Raw genomic sequence first — 13,547 nt, forward strand, 5'->3', positions numbered from 1 at the left:
AGGAGATATATTCAATGCTTATGTAATGATTATTTAAAAAGGGAATGCAAAAGACCCAGATCATTGGCCTCCGTGGTCATCACATGCACTGTGCTGGCTTTGCCTGCTTTATGGTTTCTGTTCCTCCCGGCCCAGGTCAGCCAAAATGTTTTTTTTTTCAGTAATCATGTCTCTGTTCACCCTAGAAGTCAACAGCTTCACTGATTCCTGGTGACAGAAGCAGCCTGGCCAAGAAAGCAGAGACTCAGACATCAGTTCTCCCTGTACATCTCACAGAAGGAAAAACTGTTTATAAAAGTCCCTGGTTGAGGTGTGAATCAGAGAAGGTACAAGTACAGGTTAAGATAATTATCATTTGGGAAAATGATATAGGCACTGATAAACTTAACAGCTGATCAAGAAACATAAATGTAATCACAGATCCTTAGTTAGTAGGAACCACAAGAATAATATAGTCAAAGCTATGGTTTTCCCTGTAGTCATATATGGATGTGAGAAATGGACCATAAACAAGGCTGAGTGATGCAGAATCGATGCTTTCAAACTGTGGTGCTGGAGAAGACTCTTGAAGGTCCCCTGGACTGCAAGGAGAGCAAACCAGTCAATCCTAAAGAAAATCAATCTTGAATATTCATTGGAAAGACTGATGCTGAAACTGAAGCTCCAATACTTTGGCCACCTGATGCAAAGAGCTGACGTATTGGCAAAGACCCTGATTTTGGGAAAGGATGAAGTCAGGAGGAGAAGGGGCTGACAGAGGATGAAACGGTCGGATGGCCTCACTGATTCAATAGACATGAGTTTGAGCAAACTTTGGGAGATAGTGAAGGACAGAGAAAGAAGCCTGGCATGCTGCAGTCCATAGAACTGCAAAGTCAGACACGACTTGGCAACTGAACAACAACAAAACAAGAATAAAACAGATTTTTAAAATATTGAACCACTAGACCTACTCAGTGGAAGAGAATAAAGAGGTAAAGCATGACATACAGAATATGTCAGCAAAAATAACTCTAAACAGAATAATAATGATGATAAACACAAATGGGAAAAACATATGAACCAAAATTAAAGAACTGTCAGATTTGAATAAAGATGATATTCAGCAAAACATTTTACAGATCCAAATGGTCTATCAAAAAGTTACAGAAAACTTGATTATAAAATATGTAAATACATATATTAGGCAAATCCAAATCCAAATAGCTAAAGCAGTCCATCTTAACCCAAGTTAAAAACAAAATCAAGGCAGAAAAGTAAAAGGGACAAAGAGGGACATTATATACTCAATAATCAATAAGACAAAATAATTATCAACATAAATGTATTTAACAATATAGCTTCAATGTATATAAAGCAACAAGTAACTGAACATGGAAAAAAGGAGGTTCATAAACAATGAGAAATGAATAATCAATCACACACCTCTCAGAAACTGATACAGCAAGCAAACAAAATATGCTCAGATACAGATTTGAATAACATGATTAACAATACAATTAAACTAGTAAATACATATAGACTTTTGTAACCAACAGAAACATACTCCTTTCAAACAGATATAACATTTATGAACTGACCATATACTAGACCTCAGAGGAGGCTTCCATTAAATTTTCCCCAAATCAATATCATATGATTTATGTTCAAAATCATATGATTTAAATTCTCTAAAGATAATGTAAAGAAGATTATGAATCAATGACAAGGGGCTAAAAAGATACTAAGATGAAATCATAAATCAGAAATAAGATAAAATTATAAAGAAATAAAGAGATACTTACTTAGAATCAAAGGGAGCTAAGTATTTAACATAAGAAACTGGTAAAGAGACAACAAACAGGGAATGGGGGAGGGGAGGAAGAGAAGCAGGTATGAGAAGAGAAGTGCAAGTATGACCAGAAAAACTGGAATAAAGACAAAAAGTTGAGAAAATAAATAGAACCAAATCCTAGTTCTTTTGAAAAGTTTTATAAAAAAGACACACCTCTGTCAAGACTAATCAGCAAAAATAAAAGTTAAAAAAGACAAAGAGAACACAAAATGAAAAGGGGGGGAAAACTACAAACAAAATATTTTTTTAATTATGAAATAACATTATAAAAGCTATTGGCAATAAATTTGAAATATATATAACATATATATAGTGCTTAAAACAGCCTAGTACTGAGATAAATGGGCGTAGTCATGTATTGCTGATGAGAATTTAAACAATCACAGGCAACCATTCTGGGAAGTGTACTGGCAGGACATGCTAAAATCAATATTCATATGCCTAACATCCAACAATCCACTCCTGGCTACACACCCAGTGAAGGCTTCTCACATGTCTATAAGGATGTTCACTGCAGCACTGCTGTGATAATGGGAAACCGGAGGCCATGTGGGGGCCTTCACTGGGGAAAGGATAAGTAAAATAGAGTAAGAGTATAAGAGAGAATACAACGCAAGAATTAGAACTTGCAAACATATACCAGAGGTATGAGAAGTAAAAATAGATAGGCCTGAAAAATAATGTTGAGTAAAAATGGTAAGAAAATCTATAGAGATATAAGTTAAACATATACTGCATTGCATATTTTGCAAGACTGTGATGGTCCTGGTATCTCTAAAATCAATTAGGTTTTACTCTCCTGGGATTTCTTAAATGAAAGGTATGACAATGGGAGTTCCTCATCAACTATATCTTAGAAGTGAAGTGAAAGTTGCTCAGTCATGTCTGACTCTTCGTGACCCCATGGACTATAGAGTCCATGGAATTCTCTAGGCCAGAATACTGGAGTGGGTAGCCTTTCCCTTCTCCAGGGGATCTTCCCAACCCAAGGATTTTCTCAACCCAGGGATCGAACCCAGGTCTGCCGCACTGCAGACAGATTCTTCCATCAAACCCAGAGGTTCCATTATTTTTCCTCTATATAATGGTTTCCTCACCTCAGCAAAGCGAAGATTTGTTATAATTCACAAAAAGATCAAGATGCCATTATGATAAAAATGAGTAATGTGCTCTCTCAAATACAGTATGTTCAAAACTGAACTCCTAACCTTTCCCCCCGCAAACCTGCAGGTTTCCACATCTTAGCTAATAGGAACTCCTCTTCCATGGGAAAATACTTGGAAACATCCTTGACTTCTCTCTTTTTTTCACACTGCATATATATTGAAGGCTCAGCTCAACAGTGGATTCTACTCTCCACGTGGAAAAATGTGGGCCACATATATGAAAAACCCTGATACTGAGAATTAGCTTATCAGCCATATATTTATTACGCTACAAGTAAAACTTTCATGTATATGACATGTGTAAATAAATATAACACTCTCATCTGCCTCAGGGATTATCTGCCACAGCTCTTCACTGTGAATATAGAGTATAATGCTGATGAAACTGTGCTTCATCACTACTGATGCAACAAGGTAATAACCAATAAATCTATTATTTGCTCTTAGTAGTTAAATAACTTTCCTTCCTATATAATCACTAATTCTAATAACTTATTAAATAAGTTAACTCAATAAATCAGGCAAATCCAGAGATGCAAATCATGATAAAAAAGCAAAGGTCATATAAAGTTTTCAAAGTCATATAAACTCTGAAGATCAGTGCATTAATATTTATAGCATTTGCTTTCAAAATTCACTTTTTCTTTATTTGTAAGTATTGCAAGGATAGAATCTAGAAAACATGACAACAAACACTTCAGGAACACTTACTATGAACTAACATATTTTGCTGCATACTTTGTCTTTAGTTCACCTGGCTTCCTGGTGGCTCAGAGGGTAAAGCGTCTGCCTGCAATGCAGAAGACCCCGGTTCAATCCCTGGGTCCCATTGTCTTTAGTTCAATGATATATGTGGTTGTTGTAAAAGCTTGAATGGAACTGTGTTCGAGTGATACTTGGTTGCCTAAACTTATTAAAATGCTACTCCTATGCCTCCTGTCCACATAATGGTACTTGACTTCTCTCAACAATCAACATCTAAATAAATTCATCAATCAAGTTATTCATAACAATCCAAGATAAATTTCAAGAAAAAAAGGATATACTGATAAGATGGAAATCATGTGACCTTAAATGCTCTAGTTTTATTCCTTATAAAATTAGAGCATTTAAGATATAAGGAAAAAGAGATGAAAAAGGAACAGAAATTAACCAGTAAAACATTCATTAAAAATTTTTCTCCTGAGAAGATCTTTTTACCTATGCAATAAAACAGAATTTCTGTTACAGAATATTCTCTAATTTTTTAAAACAATTTGAGAAGGGCATACCAGTTTTTTTTTTAATCTTTAATTTCATGAAGATTTTTCTTCATGACCATAAGTAAACAAAAACACAAATCAATAGTCCTTAATGTTCCAAAGAGTCTGATTAGTCCCAGAGGTTTATATTTTCTAAAGGGTGCTTTCACCAGAAGTGCTTCTCTTCATAAATCATTTAAAGGGAACCCTCTTGCTATTAATACTATTAAATTAATCCCCAAAGGTCAATTGCTTACACCCTAGGATACCTCTAATGACCTAGAAGGGATTATATAAAATGAACATCTACAATAATTTTCTGAATAGAACTCACTTTAATTTACATTAGTTTAAAAATAAACATTACCACTTCCAAGGAAGGTAGAATTAAACCATTACCAAAAAGGTGTCTTAACAAAGGATGGCAAAGAAAAGTCACAGGTGCAAAGTGCTAACTGGGAATTTGTATGCTACAGCTCCAATTCACAGACTCAAATATTTTCTTGATTGTCTGTCTACAAGACACTGTGCAGTGTGCTGGGAGGGACACATGAGAAAACTAAATACCACACCAGCACTCAAGAAGCTCAAAATCTAATGAACTTCACTTATCCCTTTTGTATGTTATTAAAATTTGGCTCAAAACACCTGTCTCTCTCTGTTCATTGGCCCTAATTTCTCCTTAATGAAGGGATCATCTCAATAAGTGATGTGAGATAAAAATTGAGAACAGTAAAGTACAGGGATAAAATACTTGTGAAAAAAAAGGTCAGGGAAAATGGTACTGTATTACCTCAAAACTTGTGGAGGAGAACCCTTAGGGAAGAAGCTCGGAAATTGAACACCCCCAAGAAGGCTTAATTCTCATATGGAAACTTGGTTAAGATACAAATCAACTCTGTTCAAAATCCTTACATGATCAGATACGAATTTATAGGCACAAAGAAAAGGGGGTGAAAAGATGTACACTGACTCATGAGTGTGTTACCTCAGTGAGATGGCATAGCAGGAGTGGAGGAGAGAAAATAACATCCTTATTTCTTGACTTGTTACAGTGAGTAAAAATTATTCTTCCAATTTAATAGGACACCCATGGTATGTGAATTAAATGAGATGGTACATGTAAACTTCTTAGCAAAGTGTCTGGTGCATAGTAATACTCAGTATGTGTCTTACATGAAAAAAACTGAAAACCTTCCAGTTCTCAGCTGGGAATTGTAGAAATGAGGCTGAAAATATAGGAAGGATACAACCCAGGGATGAGGTAACTGCAGTTTCCTCTCACTAATTTTTATAAAGAACCCTGACTAAGAACATAAGAATAATGTTTAGCAGTTATAACCCTATCGTCTAGACTAAGAAAAGGTTTAACATGGTCAAAAGCATTAAAAAAAAAAAAAAACAAACATGTCTTTAGCTAAATGTGATATAGGCGGTGAAATTCTGAAAGAATGAAAGTACTGACAGAGAGTTTTGCTTTTGTATGTAACCTGGTGCTATGGATTGAATTGCGTACTCCAAAAAACTATACTGAAGTCCTAACCCTCGGTTCCTATGAAAGTGACCTTACTTGGAAACAGGCTCTTTGAGAACATAAATAAGTTTTAGCTTCAGAAATGATTAACATCAATAGATAAACCCACACAAATAAAAGTCGAGGTCCTTAGTAATTTTAAAAGGATTCTGAGACCAAAAAGCTTGAGAACTAAGGGTTGATATTAGCACCTATTTTTAATTGAAAAAAAATGGAATCAAACTATATCTATTATTACACCTTTCCTTATCACTTAACAATATATCTTAGACAGTAATGGTAAGAATAGCAACACTAACTGAGTACTTATTCTTTGTAAAGTCCTGTGCCAAGTGCCTTGCAGGAATTATTCCATTTAATTCTTATACCAATCCTATGAAGTAGGTACTCCACTAGCACCCTGGCTATCGCTGATGCAGGTGATTGGAAGATCACCTTCTCAGAACTATGCATTAGCTATGCAACCTTGAACAAGCACCTACGTCAAGGGCTGTTATGAGCATTAAGTGATTCATATTTGTAAAGCACTTAAAATAATACCTAGAACATAATAAACACTGCAGATATGTTCATCAGCATTCAAACCTCTGAGTCTAAATGTCATTTTCCAGAGTTGTAGATGGAAATCAAAAAGAAGGCTTAGAACAGTCCAGGAAACACTTCAAATTTGGGAAGTTAGGAAGATGAGGAGAAACTAGCCAGGGAGACTGAGACTTCATGAGGACTAAGAAGCATGGTTTCCTAAAAGAAATAAAATGTTTTAATAAGCTTGTGATGACCTGTGTCAAATGAGAGGCCAGGATAGCGAAAGAGGTAGAGCTGCAGAGACAGGATGAAACAAGAGTCAGGGATAACAATGCAGAGGTCTGTAGAAAACTACCGAAAGGAAGAGAAACAGGTGCTAAGTCCAAGAGCCTGTGGTCAACTTTCAAAGGAGCTATACATTTTAGGGAAGAGGGGAAGATGATGATCTAGACCAAGGCAGGACCAAGGAAGACACTACCCCACATTAGCCTTTATTTTGCCTCTCTCTTACCCCTCCAACTAGGTCCCCACCAAAATCTTTAAGTTCACTTACTCTTGACTTCCCAGATCCCTATTCAGTGAGTCCCATCTAAGACTCATTTCCCCAAACTAGCACAGTCCCAGGTCAGTCAAGGGTTCTAGTAGGAACTGATTAATCCCAGGGATGCTTTAGAGGCTTGTACCTACCACAGGGGAAACTCAGACTACGGATAAGCAGAGTAAATAAAAATTTGATGTCTGCCCCAAAACACATCTACTCACTTCAGGATTCTCCACATCAGCGGTTCTTAGTGGGGGACAAATGTCTAAAGATGGGGGAAGCAACAAGCGAGGGGGCAACTACTGCACCTAGTGGGTAGAGGCCAGGGATGCTGCTGATCATCCTACAATGCACAGGATGCACACAACGAAGACAGGTGGCCCCGAATGTCAATGCTGCCAAGGCTGGGAAACCCCACCCTAGACTCAGTGACCTGCGGCAAGATGAGCTTTAAGAAGGTTCTCTTATCTGGGCACACACTCCCATCCATACCAGGGGCCAGATGGAGCACAGCTTAGGGGCCAGACCCGTCAGTCTCATGAATTCCATTTCCAATCAACTCAAACAGGACCAGGGAAGTATAGAGGAAAAACCTGAGGTTAGCTCATTGGTAAAAGTTAAAAAGAGAAAATAAATGGTGTTACATATCAAATGTTAACATGAAAGACAAAATTCTTCTAAATGAAAACAAGCAAACAGACTTTGCTTTAAGTTAAGAAAGCAGAAAATACAACTCTTTTCACTTTGAATATTAAATAACACCTTATAGTGAAGCTCAAAAGCCACCATGCTCTCTTAGCTCTGCTTGCTGCCAAACACTCTTCAATAAGGAAGGTACTCTTGTATTCTTGACTGCAAAAGGAAGCTAATTAAAGTGGGTTTTTTTGAGAAAATATCCTGAGAGTTAAAAATAATTAATGTCTTGCTTTTAAAAAAGAAACCATGAATCTTGACATTAAGGAGCCTATGTTTTCTTTTCTCATCAATAGTTCACTTAGAGGATCAATATTTGGATCCACTACCATCGACAGCCTTCCCAGAAATCCATTCACTCTCTTTCAGGATAAACCACTAATGAACAGTTTTTAACAGTTTTCCCTTTCTTAAGAGATTTCCAGAGAAATGTTTTAAAGAGTCTACTTTCTACATGGAAGGCATTTTGACTCTACCATTTCTGTTTCCACTTTAAAATCTGCTCTAGGAAAGTTTCAACTAATACATATGGGGTAGGATGGCTGTGTCTTAATGAAAAATTAGGTCCTTCTGCCCTAAGGCTTTATCAGGAGGGTGCCTGGAATCCAGTGTGCTGTTTTATCAAAGGAAGCTTTCCAGCAAGATGGCTCATGTGCACACTGTTAAAGGAGTACCCCCTCGGTGAAGTTCCTGTCTATGCATGACCCGTGACCCGAGAAGAGTCAGGACCGACCAACTGTCTCCTGCAGGGCTGGGGCCAGCTGCAGCTTCAACAGAGAGATGTTTCAATCTTCCCTCCTCCGCTTAGGGTTCCAGGAGCTTCTGAAGGAGAGAGTATTTTGGATATTTCTCTTCAAAACACATTTCTACCACGTCTGACAGTGTCCTTCACAGGACTGTTACAACACTGGGTCCCCTATCTACTGGATGTTCCAGAAACCCAGTCAAAAGACAACATGTATTGGTATTCTAATAATATGACAGATGATTTTTTAATAAAAGTAACCAAGAAACATATATATATAAATATAGATATACACATGTATGTGTGTGTGTATATATATATATATTTATACACATATGACGGAGAAGGCAATGGCACCCCACTCCAGTACTCTTGCCTGGAAAATCCCATGGATGGAGGAGCCTGGTAGGCTGCAGTCCATGGGGTCACTAAGAGTCGGACACGACTGAGTGACTTCACTTTCACTTTTCACTTTCATGCATTGGAGAAGGAAATGGCAACCCATTCCAGTGTTCTTGCCTGGAGAATCCCAGGGATGGGGGAGCCTGGTGGGCTGCTATCTATGGGGTTGCACAGAGTTGGACACGACTGAAGCTACTTAGCAGCAGCAGCAGCAGCAGCAGCAGCAGCATACACATATGAAAAGAGAAAGACTGATTCATTTAAGGAAAGGAAATCAGAAATATCTCAAAATGCTCATCAGAGGAACAGTTCAGCAAATTTAAGACATATAATGGAAAAAAAGTCGGGCAAAAAAGGGAAGCATATCTATTGTAGGTCAGGTGTTTTCACATTATGTCACTTCATCACTCCCTCAATTAAGCTTTTAGATAAGAATCATTATCCCTGATTTACAGAAGACAAATGAAAAGCCCATGAAAGGGAAGAAAGCTGCCCTGAGTCACAAGGTTAATGAAGAGCGAATCTGAGATTCACTTGCAGGTTTTCTTACTCTCTGCCCAGCATTTATTTTATTGGATCCCAGATTTACCACCCCCCACCCCCGCCCCCTGCCCAAGATCTATTTGTAGACTATGTCAATAAATGGAATTGCAAATATAAAATAATGTTAAACAAAAATTAAACCACAGTATAGATGTATTGGTTTTAATCATATGAAACTTTATATGTATATACTAAAAATTATGACAATCAGAATGAGGCTGATTGAAAAAAAACTGGAATTAAAATCATCTGAGTTTGTTTTTCCTATGAAGTTGCTTAAGCATATAATAAAGAAAATCACCAGAATCTATTCTTCAATGAATGCTTGTCCCAGGCTAATTAAGGTTAAGAAAAGGCAATAAATATAAAACACCTTGTTAAAGCCTGAATGTGCCAGGGCCATTTTAATGTAGCTGGGCCACTTTCACATAGAGAAATACCCTATCCTTCATAAAATTCTCAGCTCTTTCAGTGACTGGCAGCGTTTCTTCACTCTATTAAAGGCTGGAATGCCTGCAAGTGAAAAAGCTTTGAGAGCAAGTCATGTCTCTACAGAAATCACCTTTTCTAAAATTTAGCACTTATACTATATAACAAACATTCTTTCAGTTCTTCCTTCAACAAAAAGAATTTAATCCTGGGAGGTTCCCTTTGCAGTGGCTTTGCCTAAGAAACATCTATCACCTTCAGTCAAGTTAGAGTTATTTTGGAATCTCCCTCCTGTGTTCCTCTCTGCAGGTCTGGGGGCTATACTGCTGTTTAGTGGAGTAGCCAGAACCCAAGCCAGAAGCATGGGTCTCACTTGTGTCATCCCATTACGCTGTAACTTGCAGAAACAACCAGGGGTGATCCTGAAGTGCAGACTCCCACTGCCAAAGAGTAACTGAGAATTTACATGAATAATACTGGTCCAGAGACAAACTGAGAAAGGGCTCACTGGGTTTACACAATCCTGTTCTCAACCCCAAAGCTGAGACCTGTGCAAGACACCACTTTTATTTTACCCCATGTTTCTTTTACTTTTATAATGGGCAATTTACCTATGCCTCCTAATTAAGTAAGACAGTAAAGGAATGAAATGTTGACAAAGGCTTTCTGAGACTGTTTTTCAAAAGAAAATGGTTTATAAATACAATCCCCACTGGTGTCTGTTTCTTTATGAAAAGCATTTCTTACTATAAAAAAATAAAAAGTGGAAGTAAAAGTTCCTCCACTGGTTTCCCTTAAAACCACTGTTTTTATTTAAAGTTACATAATAATAACCTCCTTTGGTTCTCTTGTTTTAAAACTTTCACCTATTTCTTCTCTTAGTATGTTGACTACTATTAATAAAATGTCTTGATTCAAGAACCTAGGAAAATGCTTGAAATGACTCTAATAAGATTAGATCATAATGTTATTAAATTTGAGAGTAGCAATTTGAGCCATAGTTTATTCAAATCGTCCTAACAACTAAATACAAAAAATGTCAGTTAGCTAAAATGGCTGATCTCATTCTTGGCTTCCGGCTACAGCCCCAAAGGTCTAATAACAAGGATATTTCTTTAACAGGCTAGTCATTCTATTAAAAGTTTTGCATGTATTATCTCATTTAATCTTCACCACGATCCTAAGTAGTAATTATTATTATTAGTGTGTTGCTATTGCTAAAGTTATTGTTATTCCCATTTTATAGATGAGGAAATAGGGCACAAATAAGCTGAGTCACTTGTCCGAGATCACTCACTGACTAAGTTGTGAGGTAGAAGAGAAGCCCAGCCCCCATGGCAGCACCACACCATCAGCGGTACTATCTGCTGTGGTCTCACTCGGCGAGCTCCTCCTTCTCTAGGTCAGGTGCATTGCCACTACTCCCAAACACCGCTTCACACTCACATCTCTCATCATTTTCACTGCTTCTCTGGTCCTCCCGAGTCTTCTGGCACACATGGCTAGTCTTCTTTTGATGTAGACCAAGACATTGGTGTCTCGTCCTGAAGAGGGAGACATAAAACATGAAAACTTAAAAAAAAAAAAAAAAAAAGAGCTTTCAGCTGAGCAGCAAAAAAAAAAAAATACAGAAATACAGAGGCGTATTTTCCACGCCCTTGAAGGAAAACCTCAGAAAGAACAGTCTGCTTCTTTGACTTTTTCTTACTGGAGGAGCACTGACAACTTTGCTAATAGCAGAAGGTATACAGAGTGAAGTCGAAGTACTTAGCCTTCCAAGGTCAAAGCATGTGACTGATTATTAATCCATGCTTTTGAGTTAGGATATTGAATATTCGATAAATAAAATCATCTGCCACAAAGTGCTGGGAAAATGGACATATCCACATTGCATGCGGTTTATAAGCAAAAATTCCACATTCTTCTAGTGTGCATGCCTTTGGCAAAGATGCAAAGAGGTGAATCTCAGGTTGCATCCTGATGAACTATTATTTCTTTCCTTCTTGACAATAAGTCTAGAGAAGCCTCATCTTGAACTTCTGTTTTATATTATTCTTTCCCTAACACTAGTGACATCATAATCATCTCCAGGTCCCCAAAGCAGTCAATTTCAGATGGCAACATAACACATTCCAGATATGACAACAGACTATGCAACAAAATGAAAAACTACCCTAGTGTGAGAGAAAGTATTGACAAGCTAAATAGTTGTAATAATAGTCACCAAAATGGCTCTTAAAAAGCACATTAACAACTTCTCATCTTAATCTCTTTATTTAATTATGTGTCTTTGTGGATATGTTTCCAGACCAGTGAGAACATGCATGTACTTAATCCTCAATAAAATTACCATGTTTTAGAAAAATATGACACACCTGTTATAGATTAAGTATATGTATAATATGCAGCTATTAAAAGATGTTAAGACCAAAGTCCTAACATTTCAAGTTTCAAACAATGAGAACAAGATGTGTGTTGAAAATTTGCCAGATACCTACCAATTATTTTAAAGATGTGATTATATTTTTGGATAGATTTGGGCAACAGGTTGAAAGGATTAATTTACAGAAGAAAAGACATAAAGAAAATTTCTCAAGTTGTATTACAGATTTTGTAATTTTATGTATTAATCCTCATTTAGTTCACAAAACAGACATTTACTATATATGTCTACAAAATTCATGGTGTTATACATATTTTTTTAAAAAAGCAAGAGAGACATGATGATTAGAGAACTGATTAACATATACACTGTGCTTAGTTGCTCAGTCGTGTCCAACTCTTTGCGACCCCACAGACTGTTGCCCACCAGGATCCTCTGTCCATGGGGATTCTCCAGGCAAGAATACTGAAGTGAGTTGCCATGCCCTCCTCCAGGGGATCTTCTCAACCCAGGGACTGAACCCAGGTCTCCCCCATCGCAGGCGGATTCTTTACCGTCTAAGCCACAACATATACACTACTACAGAATAAAAATAAAAACCTGTGCATTTGAGGGGTTATGTGGACACACTTACATGTACACGGGCCACAATGCAAAGATCTCACTGTACCTTAGTCATAGGGACTCATGCACTCAGTTTCTGCACCAAATTCAGGCTTAACAATCAAACTTAATTTTATAATCTCAAATATGAAGGAGATACACTTCTACTCTCCAAGATGCAGGAGAGAGAAATGAGTTGAGAGAAATATCATTTTAAAGAAACACTTCCAAGTTTGGTTAGACAATGAAAACATTCTCTCTCACAAGGATCACTAAATTTCTTCTTAAACAACCAACAAACTGACAAGTCAAGGAGCTCAAGGAATTCCAGAAATGGCTTTGTTATCTTGTTTTTATACCATTCCCCCAAACATCACTGACTCTCAGTTTAGTGTACTAAAATGAAAGGTCTCATGTTAAAGAGTTGTGTTAAATATGGGAAGTCATCACTTTAAATATAAAAAATATAAATAATTAGGAATTTAGGGCTCTTCCTCCCTAGAAGCCAGCAACGGTGCTTCCTAAACAATAGCTAAATACTGAGACAATCACCAATCACTGTTAAATTCTTTAGCTGTCCTATTTCAATTCATGCTGTATAAGACCCATGAGATAAACCTCTTATAGCATTAACACTAATTTAAGTCCTGTTTGCCAACTAAGACTTAAAATTATGGGGCAGAGAAGCAACTGGTATATAGAACTGTGTTAGAATTATGAGGAGAAAAAAGGTTCACCATTAAAGGTTATTATCATTTATTTCTAGAGTTAAAAATCTATGGGGTGGAAAGAAAATATGAACAATAATGAAGCTATAATTTAATTATGTACTGTGCTCTTATGGACAAGAAAAATTAATAAAAACAAAAAAAGGCCAAAAACTTCATTTATTCTAAACTCGGAGAATC

At 37.0% G+C, this 13,547-nt stretch overlaps 1 protein-coding gene across 10 annotated transcripts in view; it reads right to left on the reverse strand.

The window, feature by feature from the left end:
* Nucleotides 1-13,547, reverse strand: part of ST7 (suppression of tumorigenicity 7) — a 268,694-nt gene that overhangs the window by 81,580 nt on the left and 173,567 nt on the right. For all 10 annotated transcript variants that reach the window (XR_009494113.1, XM_005205387.5, NM_173961.3 and 7 more), the window contains one exon: nt 11,100-11,197. Coding sequence is in view for 9 of the 10 variants with exons in the window: in XM_005205387.5 (XP_005205444.1) it covers nt 11,100-11,197 (98 nt within the window). In the remaining variant the exon portion in view is untranslated. The remainder of the gene's footprint in view (nt 1-11,099; nt 11,198-13,547) is intronic.

The sequence above is a fragment of the Bos taurus genome, chromosome 4 (genome assembly GCF_002263795.3).
Source record: "Bos taurus isolate L1 Dominette 01449 registration number 42190680 breed Hereford chromosome 4, ARS-UCD2.0, whole genome shotgun sequence".
Taxonomy (NCBI): domain Eukaryota; kingdom Metazoa; phylum Chordata; class Mammalia; order Artiodactyla; family Bovidae; genus Bos; species Bos taurus.